Source organism: Leopardus geoffroyi, chromosome E3 (assembly GCF_018350155.1).
Source record: "Leopardus geoffroyi isolate Oge1 chromosome E3, O.geoffroyi_Oge1_pat1.0, whole genome shotgun sequence".
Classification (NCBI taxonomy): domain Eukaryota; kingdom Metazoa; phylum Chordata; class Mammalia; order Carnivora; family Felidae; genus Leopardus; species Leopardus geoffroyi.
The window spans coordinates 6093849-6113920 of record NC_059340.1 but is presented as its reverse complement, the minus strand read 5'-3'; the positions used below and the strand labels follow the sequence as shown (position 1 = coordinate 6113920).

The window sequence follows — 20072 nt, the reverse complement described above, 5'->3', positions numbered from 1 at the left end:
TATTCTTCAGAGAGAAAGACAGAGCGCTAGCGGGGGAGGGGCCGAGAGAGAGGGAGACACAGACTCCGAAGCAGGCTCCAGGCTCCGAGCTGTCAGCACAGAGCCCGACACGGGGCTTGAACTCACACGCTGTGAGATCATGACCTGAGCCGAAATCTGACGCTTAACAGACTGAGCCACCCGGGCATTCCCCCATAGATCTTACTTTAAATACTTTTTTGCTTTTTTTGACTCCCTGGAAATTATGCTATTTTTCACCTCAGATACAAAAACAGGCTCCGAATTCTTTTACTATTCAGATTCTCCAGTGACATCTTCCTTTTGGTTACAATACACAAGTCGTTCTTACTATGGCCTCATTAAAATCAATTTGTGTAGAGAAAATGGACTCTGGCGAGGATGTCTGTCCCTAGGCCTTTAGCGATTGTGCTGAAAATGGGGGTGTGCGTTTCCTTTGGGTACGACGTTGCCCGGCACGAGCTCCTCGTTCCTGAGGGACACCCGGGGAGATCAGGCGACAGGGGCTACCCCACATCAGACACTGGACATCAGACCAACATTCTGACTAGGAATCAGATCAAACTCCGATTTAAATGACTATTTATCCTGATTCGGGCTCCATTACCAACAACCTTGAATCTCTGTAGAACAGTAAGAAATGCGACCCGTTCTTCTCTCTGACGCTGTCTTTTTTTTTTTTTTTTTTTTTTTTTTTTTTTGCCGTGTAGGAGTCTTATCGCCAGATCATGAAGATGCGGCCAAAGGATCTGAAGAAGCGACTGATGGTCAAGTTCCGGGGAGAAGAAGGTTTGGATTATGGCGGAGTGGCCAGGTGAGGCTCTCGGTCAGCCCCGCTTCATGCTGGGCGTGTCTCCGCATGGCATTCGGTGCTTCTGGGAGTAAGGGTTTGTCGGGGCTCTGTGAGCATGTCCCGAGAACCACCGGAGGACACATCTCCTTCTCCGTTATTTTGTGGAAAGATTGGTTTAAACTTTTCAACTCCCCCCACTACTGCCTCATCTGGCAGCTCTAACCTGCGACGTGAGAGGCCTGCTCCTGAAATTAGTCTGGGAGGGAGGCAGCCTTACTTTTCTCAGTAGAGGACTTTCAGGGTGGGAGAGAGGCATGTAAGTTGCATTTGTGTCAAAGGAATTTTGTCAAGTGAAATGCTGGTCAAGATCATTCGTGCCAATGACCTTAAAAGGAGAAGAATTAAAAGCTGCTGTTTCCCGTCCTGCCTCTTTTCACCTTTGAGACCACTGCCTTTTAACAGTTTCTTCCGATGGATGACTTTATGTCACTAAACTGATCAAGTTCAGGCATAATCCGTTGACTTCAGGATTTATGGTCACAGACACAGATAGACTGGATCTAATTTAATACTGTCACTTCCTAGTCTGGCGCCGTCACAATTTTTAGATCTTCCATCATTGCCCTGGTAACTTGACATGATGTGTCTTCACCATTATTTGTTGGTTTGTCAACTGGACACATTGTCTCTTGACCTCTTTCTTCATAAGCAAGAAGGATATAAATACTTTTGACTTCCCCTCCAGGAGTCCTTCCGCCCTCCCCTCCTATGTTCTGTCATCCAGGGTTGGAGATTTATAGTCTGTTCTGTAGCCAAAATAAAGTAGCTCCCCGTGCTTATCTACCTAGTATTTTTGTGTTGAAAATCAGTACATTATTGGGGCACCTGGGTGGCTCAGTCAGTTAAGTGTCCGACTTCGGCTCAGGTCATGATCTCATGGGTTCGAGCCCCACGTCGGGCTCTATGCTGACAGCTCAACCTGGAGACTGCTTCAGATTCTGTGTCTCCTTCTCTCTCTGACTCTCCCCTGCTTGCATTCTGTCAAAAAAAGAAACATTACAAAAAAAATTTGTCTTTAATTTGAAAATCAGTACATTGTTTACGTTATTAGGACCGTGTAAATACTGTTCACCGAGGGGCTTGAATGGTTTCTAGGATTTTTGCCTTTAGAACAAATTTTAATTTTCCAAGAATTTCTTCATCTTTGTCTTCTTTTTTTTTTTTTTTTTTTTTCAAAACCAGGCTTTGTCTTTACTTTGTCCAATTAAGCTTGATCTTTTGCCCCCCTCCCCCCCCCCCCCCCGCTTCCCCCGCGAGTCTCCCTCGTGGACACTGCCCAGTCTGACTGGTGGTTCCTTAGGTCTTGTGCACAGTCGTGGTCACGGACATCACTGCTTTCCCGGGTTAGAGCATGGTTTTGTGGATCCTGTAGTTCCCTCTTCCCTGGTTTACTCCCTTGTGTTACTGGACTGTACCCTCAAGCAGCTTTCTTAGAAAGGACGTGTGGGAGGTGAATTTTCCAAGGTCTTACGGAAAACGTTCATTTGCAGTTTGCCCTTTTTATAGATTTCTAGGAAGAAAGTAATTTTCATTCGGGACTTTGAAGGCATCGCTGTCCTATCTTCGGGCACCCAGTGTCACCAAGCAGTGGTCTGGAGCCAATCTGATTTTAGTCCTAACTTCACCCGAAGTGGTTTGGCCTCATCCAGGACCACCCGTCACCCTCGGAGTCTGCTACCTTGTTTCTGTTCTTTGCCCCCCTTCCCATCCCTGCTCCCTGCTCCCGCGTCGTCTGCCGTCACGATTACCCCCTCGCCGCCCTTTCGGCCTGCTGCCCCTGCCTGGCAAAACCCCGCCTCTGAACAGTCCTGTCCTCGGGCCCGGAGGGTGGCCGGGGGGCGGTGCGCTCCACGCTGTGGCCTCTCCCACGCTGGCGCCCACGAGCCCCGGGAGGTCCCAGCGGCCGGTGCAGCCATGCTGTGCTCCTTGCGTCCCCGCCCGTGCGCCCCCCGGGCCTCTGCCTCGGCCCCGACACCTTCACCCTCGGCTGCCGACACACGGCCCCAGGGGAGTCTCTCCACTGCCACCGAGTATCCGTCTGCCGGCACCTCTACCCACGTGGCCCCGTGTTCCCTTCACGGCCCCCTGTAGGAGAGCCACCCTGTCCCCCGCACAGCGCGTGTCCCACTCTTAGTTCGCATCCGCCTCGCTTCCTCACCGTGTTCCTTTCTGTGGGGTCAGTCTCCGCGTGGGTGTGCCAGGACGGCGCCCTTCTTGAACCTTCCCCGGACGCGATCCCCTTCCTGTCTACATGTTAAGGAGGCACTCGAGGCAAATAAAGCAAAGCAAAGAGAAATTCCAGGAAAAACACAAATTTGTTCAAAGGTGCTTCTGCCCCCGTCATTGACCTGTTTGTTCTCAAGCAGGAGCCCTCGGGGGACTTGTGAGCATCCCTCGTCCTGCTCCCATGTCTCTTGCTTCCTCTCGACACCGCCCCTGCCCCGCTTCCTCAGATGCCCTCCTCGGCTTCCATCTCCCCCAGACCCCGTGATGACTCCTGGGCCTCTACGTCCCCTGGTCGCTCCCTATTCTCGAAGCACTTTTTCCACTTGGTTTCCGGACGCCCCCCTCTCCTGGTTTGCCCCCTGGCTCCCTGCCAGTCCTCGTGCGGGTACTCCTCACCCGGAGCATCGGCGGCCCCCAGCTCAGTCCCGGGGTCGCCGAGGGCACCCTGGGTTCCGTCTGTGTGCTGCTCCCGTCAACGCCACACTTGCTTGCCCTGGGCTCTCCGTGGGGTTTCTGAACCCTTCTAAGCCTGATGGTCCCGAATCTCTGAGGGCCCCTCATCAGCTTCTCGTTTGTCCTACCTCAGTGCCCGCCCTCAGCCCCTCCCCTGTCGTCTCCCAGGGCCCATGTCCGTGGTCCTCAGCAGACAGCGCTGCCCCGACCGCATGTTGCCCTCCAGCTTCCTGGCACCCCCGCTCGGGGCCTATCTGTCCTACCTGTCGTTGTTCCTCCGAACGTGCCCCCTGCTTCTCACTGTCCTGCACAGGCCGCTGCTCGGCAGCAGCCGGCGTGAGCTTTTTGGAGACTCGGCCATCGTCCCCTGTCCCCGAGCCCCCAGCTGAACCCCCGCAGGTGCTCCAGGCTCGGCCTTGGCTGCTCCCCCTCGGCTGCTGCACTCTCGCCGTGGCTGCCTCGGGCCTTGGCCTTCACCTCCCCTCTGCCTAGAGTGTCTCCGAGACCCTCATGTAGCCCATTCCCTCTGTTCCCTTGGGTCTGCTCACACGCCCCCCGAAAGGGCCTTCTCTGCCTCCGAGATCCCGAGATCCCTGGCCCCGGTCTGCTGCGTGGCCCGCAGTCACAGAGCGTGCGCTTGGAGCCGTCCCGTCCTCGCTGAAACCCCAGTTCCCATCCCCTCCTCGCGGAACCCCCAGCTCCTAGGAGCACCTGCCACGCCAGCGTACCTCCCTCCTGGATCAGCTGAACCAGCAGCAGCTTCTTGCTCAGTTTCCCCTCTTCCGTTTCCCTGCTTTGCTCTTTCTGAAATGCCAGTTCCGCAGATGCTGGACTCCCTGCATGGACCCTCCAGGTCTCTCTTTTTATTTCCCGTCTTTGCTTGTTTTCCCCCACCTTCTAGGAGCGTTCAGCTTCCGGTGCTTCAGGATTTTTTCTTTACGTGAACAAAAGTGGTGATTCTAAACAGTCTATTTGATTTTACTCGCTCATCTCCGAGTTCCTACTTTTCACGAGGCATAGTTGACACATGATGTTACATTAGTTTCAGGTGTGCAACGTAGCGTTTTGAAAAGTCGAACACTCTGCTCGCTACAAGCGTAGCCGTCATCTGTCACCAACAGGGAGCGCTCTCTGACCTCCCTCTTCCCTTCACGCATTTTGCCCGGCCTCGGCCCCACAGCACCCTCCCCTCTGGCAGCCATCAGTCCTCCGTATTTATGGGTCTGTTTCTGCTTTGTTTTGTTGTGTTTTTAGATTCCCCATAAAAGCGACATCATGTGGTGTTTGTCTTTCTCTGACTCATTTCACTTAGCATCATACCTTCTAGGTCTGTTCGCGTTGCCACACCCGGCAAGATCTCCTTTCTTTGGTGATTAACATTCCATCATGCGTATATACCACATCTCTTTATCTGTTCGTCTGTCCACGGACATTCGGGCTGCTCCATAGCGTGGCTCTTACAAATAATGCTGCAGTAAGCCTAGAGGTGCATATATCTTTTTGAATCAGTGGTTTCATTTCTTTGGGTAAATACCTAGTAGTGGAGTTACTGGATTGCCTGGTATTTCTAGTCTTAATTTTTTGAGGAAGCTCCACACTGTTTCCCACAGTGGCTGTACCGCTCCAACATTGTTTTCACTTTTTATGTGATCGTAACATACTAATTTATTGATTCCATTGCAACAAAATACTTTAAAAATTAAAACTTTCTTATCTATGATTGAATCTTCACTTGATTGAATCTTTAAAAAAAAAGTTTTTTTAGTGTGTATTTTTGAGAGAGAGACAGAACGTGAGCAGGGGAGGGGCAGAGAGAGAGGGAGACACAGCATCAGAAGCAGGTGCCAGGCTCTGAGCTGTCAGCATAGAGCCTGATGCGGGGCCTGAACCCACACACCGTGAGATCGTGATCTGAGCCAAAGTCGGACGCTCAACCAACCAACCAACCAACGCCACCCAGGCGCCCTACAGGATTGAATCTTCTTAAAGGAGAACACCCCTAAAATTTGTATCCTCTTGTAAGAATTGTGTTTATTTATTAACCATTAAATATTGAGACTCTACCATGTACTAGGTACTAGAGATACAGTAGTGAGCAAAGTAACATGTTCTCTGCCCCCTTCACCCCTCCAAAGTCCCCATCCAAAGGCGTTCTCAATCTGACGAGGTACAGGCATTAATTAGAGAATTACACAAATACATGTAAAACACCAACTCTGGTTAGTGTTAGCTAGAAGTCATGATCTGCCCTTTGGCCCTGGAGAAAATCATTCCTCCACCTTCTTTCCACTCCTGTCTTTGCCCTTCATCCTCCTGCCCTCGGCTGCTCCTGAGTCCACCTGGGATGAAGGGCACAGAAAGGCACGCATCTCCCCAGTAGTGAGCTCACAGCGGGCACTGGCTCTCCATGGGAAATGCTTTCCCTTTCAAGACTGTCCCAGGGACGCCTGGGCGGCTCAGTCGGTTAAGCATCGGGCTCTGGCTCAGGTCACGATCTTGTGGTTCGCGAGTGCAAGCCCCGTGTCGGGCTCTGTGCTGACAGCTTGGAGCCTGGAGCCTGCTTCGGATCCTGTGTCTCCCTCTCTCTCTGCCCCTCCCCTGCTCACACTCTGTCTTGCTCGCTCTCAAAAATAAATAAAAAACATTAACACAAACAAAAAAGACTGTCCCAGACTTCTTCCTTAATCATCTCCATCTTGGTTCTAGAAACCATCTTTCTTTTGGCAAACGTAACTTCTGTTTGCCCGTGATAAAGCGAGTTCTGTTTCCTGCCAAGTGGATCAGGCTTTCTGTCCCCCTTTTTGGGTGAGAAGCTTCCTAGTTAGATGTTCATGTTTGCCCCAACAGTTCAAATCAGACTACTTGCATTTTCTCTTCTCTGCTATTTCCTTTACAGTCTCAGGAATTCAGGACCCTAAACTGTTCCAACCTACCATCCGTCTTAGCGTGGCTATATTATGTATCCCCAGGCACGCATGTGAATAGCTTGGTTTGATCTGGTAGGAGTTCTGTTCCTTCTGCATGTCCCGGTTTTTATCCAGTCTTCCACACAGAGAGGCCTTTTTGGAGGTCCCTTGGTTGACACGGTGGTCTAGTGGAAAGAGCTGTGAGTCCTGGGTTTCCTACTCCAGTGTGATCTTGCATTGTTTCACCCCTCAGATCCTTCCTCACATCTACAGGGGATCAGCCCTATCTCAGAGAGCTGCAGAGAGATTTAAATCACGTGTGTGTGTGTGTGTTCATCATCTGGCCGATGAGAATCAGTCTACACTCACTTCCCCGGTGTTTGGTTCTCAACCATTTCCCGTATCGTTAAAAATCCCTTTTGCCTGTATAGTTAGCTCTCCCCTCACCACTTCCTTAACATCCCTAATACGCCTCCCTCCCTTGTGCGTGACTCGGTCAGAATATTTGCTTGTGTTTTGATCACTTCCTGTCTAGACAGTTGCAGGTCCTCAGCTTTTGAAAAGGATTCCTCTCAAACCCAAACTCTCAACCTTGGTCTTATAGCCGGGAAATTCTGCCTTTCTAGTAAAGAATTGTGTGACATTTGGAGTCTCCTGGTTTCTGCCAGTTCCTTTCTGTTCTCTTGAGTTCGATACGTAATCTTTTGCAGTCTGATCCTTTCTGTGTATTGTCACCGTTGCCTTGGATCGTTTGCACGTGTGCTCATCCTTTTCCTGGTTGATCTCAATTCCATGCCTTTTGTGCCTGACAGAGTAAGAAATTCCAGAATAAAATCTGGGGCTGCTGTCTTAACGAAATGTATCCATTAGAAAGGAGATTTGAGTAGAAAGAATAAAAGGCTCACTGTAGAAGTGACACAGGTGTTTGCATAAGCTTTTTCCCGGTCCTGGGCTCCTTGCCCCTGACCCTGGAGCCAAATCACACAGATGCTGTTGAGAGTGCTTGTTTTGCCAGATTGTTTCTTTTTTAATTTTATTTATGTATTTTTTTTTATTTTTTCAAAAAAAATTAAATATAATTGTCAAATTGGCTTCCATACAATTGTTTCTTAAAAAAATTTTTTTAATGTTTATTTATTTTTGAGAGAAAGAGAGTGTGCACGTGAGCGGGACAGGGGCAGAGAGAGGGGGACAGAGGATCTTTAGTGGGCTCCATGCTGACATCAGAGAGCCCAGTGTGGGGCTCGAACTCACAGAACTACGAGATCATGACCTGAATTGAAGCTGAAGTCAGATGCTGAACCAACTGAACCACCCAGGTACCCCTGTTGGATGTTTCTGATTTGGGGCTTTTTGTTTTGTTTTGTTTTTTAATACATAATGAAATGATTGGAATATAAAGGAATTCCAAAAATAATATTCTTATGTATCTCGTCCAGATTTCAGAACTCATGAAATTATATCTTGTTATGGATTCAGCTTGTTTTTTAAAATTATAAAAATGATAAATGTTTATGACAAAAGGTAGAATCGACAAGATAGAAAGTCATAAGGGGTAAGGGCGCCGGGGTGTCTCAGTCGGTTAAGCGTCTGACTTCGGCTCAGGTCATGATCTCGCGGTTTGTGAGTTCGAGCCCCGCATCAGGCTCTGTGCGGATAGCTCAGAGCCTGGAGCCTGTTTCGGATTCTGTGTCTCCTCCTCTCTCTGCCCCCCCCCCCCCCACCATGCTCATGCTCTGTCTCTCTCTGTCCCTCGATAATAAATAAATGTTAAAAAATTTTTTTTTTTAAAAGAAAGTCATAAAGGGTGAAAGTCGTTCTCAATCCCTGTCTGCCTGGACTGCAAACTGTTTTCTCCTCACTTAAATGTGAATAACATGTTCCTGTCGGAAATGTAAAAACTCTCTAGCAAGAGGCAAAAGAAAACTGAAGATCCCCCAGAATGCTGATTCTAAAGTTAACTACTGTCCAAGTGGCTGTGTAAATCCTCTCCCTCCTCCTCTCTGCTCTGCATATAGATCTTTCCTGTTTTGTGTACATACACGCGTGCATGCACACCCTTTATAAGTAGAAGGATATGACTGCTCTTTATTAATTGCTCTTTTGTCCATTAGAACCACACGACTGACATCATCACCTGAGATCTGGTCTTTGCAGAGTCCCAGAGAACACCTTAGCTGAGGTTCTGGCAGGCTGATGAGTCCCCCTGCCGAGAGCACTGCCCGTAGCAGGTGGGGCTGGGTGAAGCCCACCGCCGTTCTTCCTGGGCTTCGGAGCCACCGTGGGAGTTTGGGCCAGAAAAGCCATTTCTCAGACGACCGGACGCAAGTTGTTACTTCCTCAGACTAATCTGCCCAATCTACACCTTTTCTCAGGGCCTGGTTATCCCACCGTGTGGCCTTCTAGGACCCAGGGAGTCAGTCCTTTTGGTAAGACCTAAACTGGACATTTTCACACATATAAAATGGTTGTCATTTTGTTGTTCCTAGGGAGTGGCTCTATTTATTGTGCCATGAAATGTTGAATCCGTATTATGGACTCTTCCAGTATTCTACGGACAACATTTACATGTTGCAAATCAACCCGGATTCTTCGATCAACCCCGTAAGTACCCATGAATAAAGAGAGGGTGAATTGGAAAGTTCTTTAACTAGATTTGCAGGTCCAGTGTCAGTCCTTGGTTTATCCATTGTGGACTTACTCAGTCTCTGGTAAATAGACACTGAAAGGTAGAGCAGGAAATGGAAATGGTGTTTTCATTAATTCTGCTTATAATTCCACCTGGAAAGCAGAGATGTGAGGTTCCCCAGTTAAAAACCAGAACAGCTCTGGTTTTAGAATGATTCTGTTACTTGGGCTGTCCATTATTTTCCTCTATGTTCCTCTTTGGTTTTTTATTTCCTTTGGATTTTCTTCTCTTCTGCTTTCTCCTGGGACTCAGGGAGAATTGCCCCCTGCTCTGTTTGTAGTGCGGTGGGGAAAACGGGGGGCCGGCTGCCTGGGTGCCTGGCACTTAGAAGCGCCTGTGTTGGTTTGATTCTCCGTGGCTGCCATGTTGAAATTCTTAGTAATTTTTGAGCAAAGAGTTCTGCATTTTCCTTTTAGGCTGAGTACCACAAATGATGTAGCAGTTCTGAGGACATGTAAAATGTTCAGATGATCTATACAAAACGCATGCTCTGAATTTTGACTACCTAACTAGCCTTCTTTTCTTTGATCATGAGCACAACCTGTGAGCAACTGAGTCAGTGTTGGGTTGCCCATGGGCCAGGTCTCCCAAGAAGCTTGGAGAAAGGACAAGGTATCCACCCTGGCTGGTCATTTTTCTAATAAATGTGTTCTCTGGTGCCCCCTACAGGACCATCTGTCTTATTTCCATTTTGTGGGTCGGATCATGGGTCTCGCCGTATTCCACGGACACTACATAAACGGGGGCTTTACGGTTCCCTTCTATAAGCAGCTACTGGGGAAACCCATCCAGCTCTCTGATTTGGAGTCGGTGGACCCAGAACTCCATAAGAGCTTAGTGTGGATTCTGTAAGTACCGACTCACTGTTCAGTTAATGGAAAATGCCTCACCCATCTTACTGTCCACCAAATACAATTGTTTTGTGTGCATGTGTGCGTGCCTGTGAATGTTTTCGAGGGATGGGTGTGAAGTCAGGGAAGAGAAGTAAAGAAAATGCTGTTTTACAGCCAAAAACATAAAAGTGGATTTAACAAGAAATACTCAGTTGACTTTCTTCCTTCATGACGTTTGGCCAGTTTCACTTCATAGACTAATTTCTTCCTCAAATTATTAAGGTCTGGCCACAAAATTAATCCCCAGGCCTGATAGGTGGGTGGCGGGTTTTGTTTTGGACTCTCCAGTGAATCTCAAGAGGGAAAGCACCCAACACAAAATTAGCGGCAGAGTATTTGATAGTAAGAGAAAGTATCAGGAAAAACTCTATTTAGTCGACTTTGTTTTAGAATTATCCTAGAACTCTCTTGGAAGCTGTCGGCACAGTCACGTGGTGACCGCGGGGGTTGCGGGTCCTTGTGAAGGAGCCGATTTCACAGGAGGGAGAGATCCAGGCTCTGCAGGGGGAGAGCGGGAGGGGGAGCTGGAGCTAGCTGCCCCCCCCCCCCCCCGGCGCTGGTTGGCCTCACTTCATGTGCCCCAGCTGGAAATGGGTAGTCCGGGGGGGTTAGGGCCTCCATCCTGTACAAAATCGTTTACTCTGCTTGCATCTCAGCCAATGCAGGGGGCGGAGGAGTCCACTTGAACTTCCAAGTGCCACTTTGTTTGAACGGATGCATTTGGAATGGCTGCCTTAAAGGAGGGGTTGCGAGTGCTTTCTAGGTGTGTCTCCTGCAGGTTGCTTTTCCTTTGACCCCGTTTCCTCTTCGTGAGTCCTTCTGTTCGGAGACTCAGTTTACAAGGCAGTCAGGCCACCGTGTCTCATAAAATCCCGGAACGAGAGAGCTACCATCACCTCCCTGAGAATGAGGGAGCCCGGAGTCTGGGCACAGGCAGAGCGGAGCTGTGGTACCCCTTTAGTACCCGCACCCCTGCCCTCACACGTGCTCTGGGCCCTCGGTTTTCCTCTTCCCCCCCTGCACCTCCGGGGTGACGGACAGGAAGTGCCGTCTTTCTCCCGGAACGTTCCGTCTAAGGTTCTGTTCGCTGCTGCATGCTGGCAGAGGTCTGACATCCATCTTGTGTCTTAACTTCACCAGAGAGAACGATATCACCCCTGTGCTAGACCACACTTTCTGTGTGGAACACAATGCTTTCGGGAGGATTCTTCAGCATGAACTGAAACCCAATGGCCGCAACGTTCCTGTCACAGAGGACAACAAGAAAGAATATGTCCGGTAATGTTCTGGGGAGCCTTGGAGGTTGCCAGCGGGGACATCCAGGTGCCTGGGACCATCTGGGCAAGGCTGGGTTCACGTTTAGGTTGTCGGGGCTCCTTGGCTGTTTGAGGCTTCCCTTCCCTGCCAGCACCTGTGACCAGAATCCCAGGAACAGAACAGACTTTCAGCCACGGTCGGGTTCAGTGGGGGGGGCTGTGCACAGAGGTGCCCCTAGTGCCACCAGAGCCGGCCCGTTGAAGGAGGATAATGACTCCAGAGCCCAAGCTGGGGAAGGGATTGCAGGTAACCTCCCAATTCTGGGTGTGAAGGTGGTGAGCGCAGGAGAGAATAGAAGCCTAGAAGTTTCCTTGAGATCAGTCTCGTGGAAGTCTACTCCATAGTAGTTTGTTTTCTCTTCTTTTTCTCTTTAATGTTTATTTTGAGATAGACAGCAGACAGGGGTTGGGCAGAGCGAGAAGAGACAGAATCCCAAGCAGGCTCCGCGCTGTCAGTGCAGAGTCTGATGTGGGGCTCGATCCCACAAACCATAAGATCGTGTCCTGAGCTGAAACCAAGAGTCGGACCCTTAACCAGCTGAGCCGCCCAGGCGCCTGCCTCTTCAGGCAAATGAACGGCCAGTCGCTCGCACTGGGGAATTGGAAGCATGCGGGCGTGTGCGTGTGCGGAGGCTGCCAGACTGGCGCGTGTTCCCACGGGATCCTGTGTGTCATTTTCAGGTCTACTTTTCAGTTATGGCGCTTGCTCTAACAGGTCAGGTTAATTCCCACAGCTATTTTTAGCGAAGCATCAGCATGTGTAAGGGCCTGTGCTGACTTATTTTTAACCTGATACGGAGGCTAGGCAACGCCGGCCGGTGGGGGTTTCGTCCCGTCTGCCCCCACCTCCGCCCCCTCCTCCCGCCCCAAGGGGAGGCCCGGCAGGCAGGGTGCCAGGTTCAGATGTCAGAACCTTCTGTGGAGAAAACTTTTTTTTTTTCATGAACCACTTGATGCTGCCTCCAACTTGTGAATTTGTTTCTCAGGTTGTATGTAAATTGGAGGTTCATGCGGGGGATTGAAGCCCAGTTCTTGGCTCTTCAGAAGGGGTTTAACGAACTCATTCCTCAACACTTACTGAAGCCGTTTGACCAGAAGGAACTGGAGGTACGTGCTCACCGGGCCGAGCCAAGGAGGCATTAAAGGGCGCAAATGAGATCGGTGTTTTCTTGTTTTACAACCTGCCTGCAGAATGAGGCTTGTCTGTCCCCGCGGCAAGGCCGGGGGTTTGTCGGGGCTCCCGACTAACAGGCCTAGAGCGAGCGGGGTGTCGAGGGCGTCTGAGCCTGTTTATGACAAGGACAGGTGTCTGCTTGGCGGCAACGAGTCCAGATCATTCTCTGGACATTGTTCGGGGTGTCCTGTGGCTTATCCTCATGTTCAAGATCTCCAGCCGTGGCGGTTTCCAAACCCCTCCCACGTATTTACCTCGGATCGAGGAAATTCTCTCGCGTATAACCAGATTCTCCCACCACGTCAACTTTTGTTTCTGTTCTAGCTATTATTAGACTCCGCACAAAGTGTTATTGTCTTCTCGTGTCCCACTTCGCGTGTGTGAACATAGAGACTCATTCATCCCTTACCCACGTCCGTGCCAAGTGGCTCACGGCTTTGAAATCCTTGTCTTTCTGCCGCGCGCCTCCGTGGGCGGGCAGCAGCTCCGGGTGGGCCTCCCACCCGGTGCAGAAACTCGCACACCACTCCCCTCCCAGCCCTGCTGCGACGGCCCCTGGGGTCCCGGGGAGGTGGCCCCGTTTTACAGTCAGCCCCTCCAGTCTCGCCGGTCGGCCCTTTGGTACTGACTCCTCGCGGATGCAGAGAGCAGACCTGGTTGTAAGAAAAGGTGCTGTTGGGAGCGTGGGCCCGTCTCCCTCTCCGCTTGTCTGAGTCTCTGGCTAGTTTATTCGGACGCCACGAATTCCCTCCTTTCAGACGCTGGGAACCTGGGAGGCTGCCGTGACCCGGTCTGTACATCTGAGAAATAACTTGCCTCTAAACGCCTTCGCAGCTGATCATAGGCGGCCTGGATAAGATCGACGTGAGCGACTGGAAGTCCAACACTCGGCTGAAGCACTGTGTGGCCGACAGCAACATCGTCCGCTGGTTCTGGCAGGCCGTGGAGACCTTCGATGAGGAGAGGAGGGCCAGGCTGCTGCAGTTCGTGACCGGGTCCACTCGGGTCCCTCTCCAAGGCTTCAAGGCTTTGCAAGGTGACTGATGTGGAGGCGGGGCTCCTGGCCCCACGCGTCTCCGCCAGGCCACGGCAGGAAGAGCTGGACGGCCGTGGTGGTGTTTTCCTGAAATGTCTCCTAGGAAGTAGCGCGGCCTGTGTTTTCTCGTAGCGAACGCTGGGGGCGTGGAGGTGCTCGCCTGGCGGCCACGGCCACCTCCACCCCCGGGGGCCCTCTTGTTGCCATTCTCTCTGCCGGCCCCCCAGTGCTCCGGGGGTGCTAGCCTCTGCCCAAGCTGAGAGGAGATACCTGTAGACGCAAAGGGGGTGAGAATCTCAGCAAAACAAAGCCCAGCTTCCTGTCAAACCCACCTTTCTCGGTGTCCCTGCAGGCCACGTGCCCAGCAGGCGGGGTGTCACCTGGGGCGCGCAGCTGTGGCGGGTGCTGGCCAGCCTGGTGCCCGCCCAGGGCTGAGTTGGGCGAGGCCTGAGCGAAGAAGGACCCCATGGAGCCGGTCCCTCCCCCACCCCTACAGAACTGGGGGACAGAGGGAGGGTACAAATAGCAGCAAGTCTTTGGGGAAAGAAATTAGAGGTTCTAAAGTGCACCATGGATTCGTTCCTGAGTCTTCTGGTAGCAGCCGTCTCACTGCAGCCCTGAGGTGAGAGCGGCCCGGCCTGAGCGCCAGGAGATGGAGTCTCCTGCTGCCGTGTTGGTCATGAGCTCCAGGGGTCCTTCCTGAGCCTCGGTTTCCTCCTCTATGCAGAGGCACTGTCCCTTCCGATGCTGATAAAAAACCTGATATCCAGATTTTTGAAAACCCTGAGAGCCAGAAGGAAAAAGGTGAAGAATGTTAGTATGTTAAAATGTAGCAGATGGACCTTTGCATGTTCCTAGAGATAGCAGGTGTATTTCATGTAGAGAACATTCCCTGTAGACTTTTCCAGATTCGAAGAACTTCTTTGAGTGACAGAAGCTACTTCCATCCCCCTGGGCTGTTGTCCTAGGTGTTTGTGTCTTTTTCTTTTCCCACCGTCCCTCCGCCTGGGGGATTCATGACTGTGTATCGTGCTTTTGTCATAACCCTGCTGTCCTCTGCCAGGGGCGGGCCCACTTGCTAAACATCTTGTTTAAAAAAAAGAAAAACCGTCACTGGTGATTTAAGGATTTTGTCCTTCAAATATCCCCACTTGAGTGGGCCCACGGCCAGGGTCCAGGAGGAGAGCTCTCACACATCTCTGCCCCTGCGATTTTCTAGAATGGCTGGGATAGGTCGCTGGACGGTCAGCGTGTCCTAACCCAGGTGCAGGCTATGCCGCCGCGTGAAGCCCACGACCGTCCGGCAGGACCACCTGCCCGGGCATCGGGCCGAGGGTGTGGTTGGCAGTGGGGCCCGGGGCCCGCCTCTGAAGTGCATTAACTAGAATGTTGTCTCGTAAGGTTCTACAGGCGCGGCAGGGCCCCGGCTCTTCACCATCCACCTGATCGACGCCAACACAGACAACCTTCCGAAGGCCCACACCTGGTAAGGACCTCGCTGTGGCATCGCGGGGAGCCTGTCCCTGCGCCTGCCACCCCGCGCGTGACACCCCGTGCTTCCTTTACCTGCGCCCCAGGACAGCTGGCCGTGGAACCAGTGTCAGGTGGGATGAGCGCTTGGCCGTGTGTCACATGAGGGTTATCAGAAGTCTCTTTCGTGAAACCAGTTTTGTCGTGAGATGTGATTAACGGCGGCTGGCACTCGGCAGCTCCAGCCTTGCCTTCGCTGGGCCACGCGTGTGCACACACGTACCTCCCTGCGGGGGTGTTGTCATTTTCAATCCGGAGTTCCCAGTCTTTGCTTCCGGTGTTTTCCTTCTTGGAACTTGGTGATGGATGCATCTTGCACATTGGAAACTTCTTAACTTTCCTAAATTTTAACATCACTCATACCTGTAGCAGATGATTTTCCCTTGCGGTTTAAAAATCAAGTCACTTACGTACGCTTTGTCTCAGAAACCACGTATCAAAATGATCAGCGTGTCTAGTTCGCGAGAGCCAGTTCCTTGCCATCGAGATGTGTAACATTGCAACAGAAGCTTCCTGATTGGGAACCCAGGGGTGTGGGTTCAAGTGCTTACATGGCCAAGGCCCTACCGAGGCTGTGGCCGTTACAGACACAGCATTGTGTTGACCCATGGCAGCCGCTTTCTTCCCTAGGACTCTGCCCTTTCATAGTTGAACGTTTAGAATAAAATGGATGTGAGAACTGTCCTCAGATGCTGAAGTCCCAACTTTAAGAAAAAAACTATCACACGGTTTAGCCCAGTTCTTTCTTGACAAAAACTATCCTTAACTGCTTGACTGCTAGTAATTCAGTAGGTCACTATCTTGGTCAGAATTTTGTATGTTTTGACTTATTAGGAGAGGATATCCTTCTTAAAGGATGCCTTTTCTTTCTTTCTTTTTTTTTTTTTTGAATACAACGCTAGAATTTCTCCAGGGAAATGTTGATTCATCTCCTCCTATCAGAGATTTGACGTTTTACTAGTTTTGAGATAATAGTTTGTTTCTGCAGGAAACATCCCAGACTGCCCATTTGGTCTCAGGTCAAGTCACGGAGGATTAGACAGACAGGCAGTGGACTGTCAGCGGTGATCTGACAGTCAGCCAGTCTGGATTACGGTGGTCCACGTGCGAAGAAGACAACCACCACTCCATCAGGAAGGATCTTTGTCCTGATACAGCCAGGACAATAGTAATCGGTTTAATTCTGGCTTTCAAGATCTTAGGACTTATTTTGTTCTGTGTTCCATGAAAAATCTTTGCTTTCGAAACAGAAAAGCACCAGGGGGGAGTGGAACACTTGCCTGTACCCTCCACCCCAGCTGGGTGATGAGATGCTTGGCCCCATCCGCCTGTATACTCACACGCTGCTAGCTCGAGGCCCTGAATGCTCTGCTCCCGCCTGGACCAGGGCCTAGGTCCAGATGGCCCCAGCAGTGACTCTGTCGCTCTTTTGTCCTCTTCCAGCTTTAATCGGATCGACATTCCACCTTACGAGTCGTACGAGAAGCTCTACGAGAAGCTGCTGACGGCCGTGGAGGAGACTTGCGGGTTTGCCGTGGAGTGAAGAGAGCAACCAAAGGCAACAGATTCTAGCTCACGACCACCAGACCAAAAGCAAGCTTTCTGTGCGCCTCCTGCAAAGCTGGCTGAGGCCCGGTAACCCTAGATGACCCGAGGGAAAGGGTTTTCTCCCCTCCTTTTCGTTGGGGGAGCGAGGGGGGTGGGGGGACTTTGGTTGGCGGCTCCCACCCATATTTTCCTCCTTTCTGACAGTGATCCCCGCCCCCCCACCCTCCTTCCATCGCCCATCCAATAAAATGCAGCCAGGTTTAGCATTTGGCTTCGGTCACACAGGATACCCTGCAGCGACTGTAACCCACATGGTTGGTGATAGGCTCACTGCCCTGTGGTCTTTATAGGAGGATCGACCCACGAGTTCTGGAACTGAGCTTGGCTTACTGAGGGTTTGTAACCGGTAGCTCTTCTGTCTCCAGACAGTCCTGAGGTCCCTTTTCAAGTTCTGCAGCTCAAATTCCAGTCACACCCTAGCAGTCTGCTCTGGGAAGCAGATTAATTTCTAACTGAAAAATAACCGTATTGTCCATTGGAATTCTGCCCCAGCAGGAAGCTTGCATCCAAAATGTGCTTCCCTTTTGGAAAAGTAAAGGAACTGGGGCAGCTTTTGCTGGAGGCCTGGGGTATTTTTCAGGGGATCCTGGCTGAAAAAACTTGTTTTGCATAGAGAAAAATGATCTTCCTTTTAAGAGTCCCTTTTGCCACATTATCTATCTAGCTTGAGATATTTTTCCAGTGAAAATGCCACATAACAGAGCTTATAAAAGAACACACCAAACCAGCCTCAGATCCATGCAGCCAGTCCCGGGCTGCGGCTCCCCCACCACCTGTATGTCGAGGAGGGTCGGCTGGGTCACTTGAATACTAACCAAGTGTTGTGCGGAAGTTGCTAAGAGCTGAACTAACAGAATTCTGCTGTTGTAGCTGCTGGCTTGGTGCAAAGTAGCCTCACAGGGAGAGAGGGAACGGGCCACCCCACTGACTTAAATCCACCCTGAGTTACGGTTTTACGAAGAGTAGGGCAGGAACGCAAACCTGTCGGTGGAGGGGACCCTTCACCCTGGCTCATTCTGCTCGTTTCCCGAGTGTCGGGTGGAGACGCGAACATTCGCTACTACTCAGTTCGCTCGCCCAGACGTCCTCACGTGACGAGCAAGGCCAAAGCAAGCCTGGACCCTGAGTTTCCAACACCATTTTCCAATTTGCACAGAAGTTCAACAGTATTTGAACAAGGTGGTTTGATTTGCGATGAACTTCCGTGAAGGGCAGCAGCCAATCGTCCTGTTTGGTTTTTTGTTGTTTTGTTTGGTGGGGGGGCGGGGGGGCAAATGCGGGGTAATTCATCAGGAAGACATTTCACTGTTGGAAGTTTGCCGTTGGTTTCGGAGTTAAGCGTTGGGATCCAGCTGCGGGTCTGAGGTGGGTCTGGAAGGCTTTCGGGTGACTCTTTTTGTCACGGATACCTCCGGAGCTAGGTGAGTTTGGAGGCGAGCTCACCCTTGTGGGTCTTGCCGTGTGGTTCTTCGGCTTGCCCCGAAGCATTCTGTGGCTGCCGTGTGGGAGCGCGGGAACCCCTGGGAGATAGACCCTCCCTCGGAACAAGAAGTTCGCCTCGTTCGGTGGGCCGTGGGCTAGCGGCTGTGGGTTCCAAGAGCTGTGAGAGAGCGTGCGTCTGGCCATTTACGGAGGAGGTGCCAGGGTAGAGAGGATGTCAAGTGTGACTGCTGCAGAGGAGAGATTAAATCCGTTCAGGAAGTCCAGGCCGTATCATGGGCTTGGACTGTCAGAAGTTCTGCCTTGCCCCGGTCGGGCTTACCCCGAGTCTCGCTCGTTTACCATTGTCCTTCAGAGGGCGTTCTAGAAGCTGGCTCCCCCTGACTCTCTAGTCCTCCCTCTTAACCTTCCTCTGCGAGAGTAAGGAAATGTCGGCTATGGCCCTTCCCCCACAGAGGCCTCCTCTCGAAGGTGCACCTCAACCCCCCAGTGTGAGGAGGAGACCTCCACGGAGAGCTGAGGGCACATCCAGACCGAGCGGGGGAACCACGGATTGTTCCTGTGGTTTGGCCCAGAGCTGCAGGAGTGAGCGGGGAGACGAGGGTCTAGCGGGACTGTGGCACGTGGCTCCTGTAAGACGATCTTCCTGCTGTCGGGAGGAACAGTCCTTAGAACCCGTGCCTGCCAGCCCCACGCTGCCCGCGGGTGTCAGGCGCGTGCCCAGCACGCGGGACCGGCCTGGAAGCCGGGGCTTTCCTCCCTCATCAGTCGTCCTTGTCAGCTGTGCATTACAGTGGGGCCTGAAAGAGCAGAACTTTCCAGAGCCCTGGTTTACTCTCGCCAGACAGGCCCGTCAGTAGCATTGCACTTCTAGAACCTTGGATTAGGCCTTTTGAACCACGGAAAGAGCAGTGTGGCAGACAGTGGGTAAAAGCTCCCGATGACTCCACTTTGGGTCCACGTGGACCCTGTTCCCACAAGCTCTCGTTTGTGGCCCTTGGTGATCCCCAACACCCCCTGCCCCCGCCGTCCCCTTCCCACCCCTTGGCCCAGATGCTTCAGGGGCCCGACTTGCAGGCTTGCCCTCACCAGCGGTCATCAGCCGACCCTCAGGGATGCAGCAAACCACCGCTCTGCCAGCGCTGTAGGAAGGAGAAACAAAGGGGCTGCTTGGGGGACACAGTCAGGGCAGCTCTCCCCGAGGGGAGACTCTGCCCGCCAGGAGTCCCGTGCTCCCCGAACTTGCTCGGCCGCGTGGTCCCAATTCAGGTGAGGGGGTCCTCCACCCTGAGCTGTCAGGAGTGGCCTTCCGCAGAGAACCCGCCCCATCCCCCCGGCCCTGTCCGCAGCCAGGCGCGTGCCGCACGGCAGCCTTCCCGAAACATAGTATGAATTTTTAAAATTTGTTTATTTTTGTTTCTCAACCACTTTATAATGTATTTTTTAATTTATTTTGTAATGTCTTGTTTTTAAGTATTGCTGCTATCCTTGTTATTCTTCCCACTGTTTTTATTGCTGATTTATTTTGTGAAAATTGTACACTAATGTTCCGTTTTATGTCAAAATCAGAAGTATTTAAAGAAATACTAGTTCTATTTAATGTGGTTATGGAACCAGCTGGAAACACAAAACAAACAGTGATTGTACAGCAGGCTGGACCCAGGAGGTCAGGTTCATTTTGTTACATATGCAATAAACTCACGACTTTACATTTTCTTGGCGTCTGATACTTTGGTGTGGAGATGAGATTCCTTTTTTTTCTCTCCAGTCCCGCAAAAAAGAAAGTCAATGGCTTGAAATACTGACAAGGACCTTCTAGGGAAAAAGGACAGACTTCAGAATTGTAGAAGGAACTGAAAAAACACGGCAGGCAGTTGAAAGTGCTCTACCAAAAGCAGAAACTTGTGGGATCGAGAAATTTTTGAAGCTG

At 51.4% G+C, this 20072-nt stretch overlaps 1 protein-coding gene and 1 long non-coding RNA gene across 12 annotated transcripts in view; one reads left to right on the top strand and one right to left on the bottom strand.

Moving 5' to 3' along the window:
• SMURF1 (SMAD specific E3 ubiquitin protein ligase 1) overlaps positions 1 to 19856 on the top strand; it is a 110457-nt gene extending 90601 nt beyond the window's left edge. For 8 of the 11 annotated variants that reach the window (XM_045461711.1, XM_045461706.1, XM_045461707.1 and 5 more), the window contains 8 exons: positions 729 to 832; positions 8946 to 9060; positions 9815 to 9993; positions 11179 to 11316; positions 12341 to 12461; positions 13363 to 13564; positions 14966 to 15050; positions 16538 to 19856. In XM_045461711.1, coding sequence (XP_045317667.1) covers positions 729 to 832; positions 8946 to 9060; positions 9815 to 9993; positions 11179 to 11316; positions 12341 to 12461; positions 13363 to 13564; positions 14966 to 15050; positions 16538 to 16637 — 1044 coding nt within the window. In that variant the 3' untranslated portion in view covers positions 16638 to 19856. The remainder of the gene's footprint in view (positions 1 to 728; positions 833 to 8945; positions 9061 to 9814; positions 9994 to 11178; positions 11317 to 12340; positions 12462 to 13362; positions 13565 to 14965; positions 15051 to 16537) is intronic. The other 3 variants (XM_045461712.1, XM_045461704.1, XM_045461710.1) reach the window with 1 other exon arrangement.
• LOC123589522 overlaps positions 1 to 20072 on the bottom strand; it is a 38690-nt gene that overhangs the window by 11801 nt on the left and 6817 nt on the right. The window lies entirely within an intron of this gene.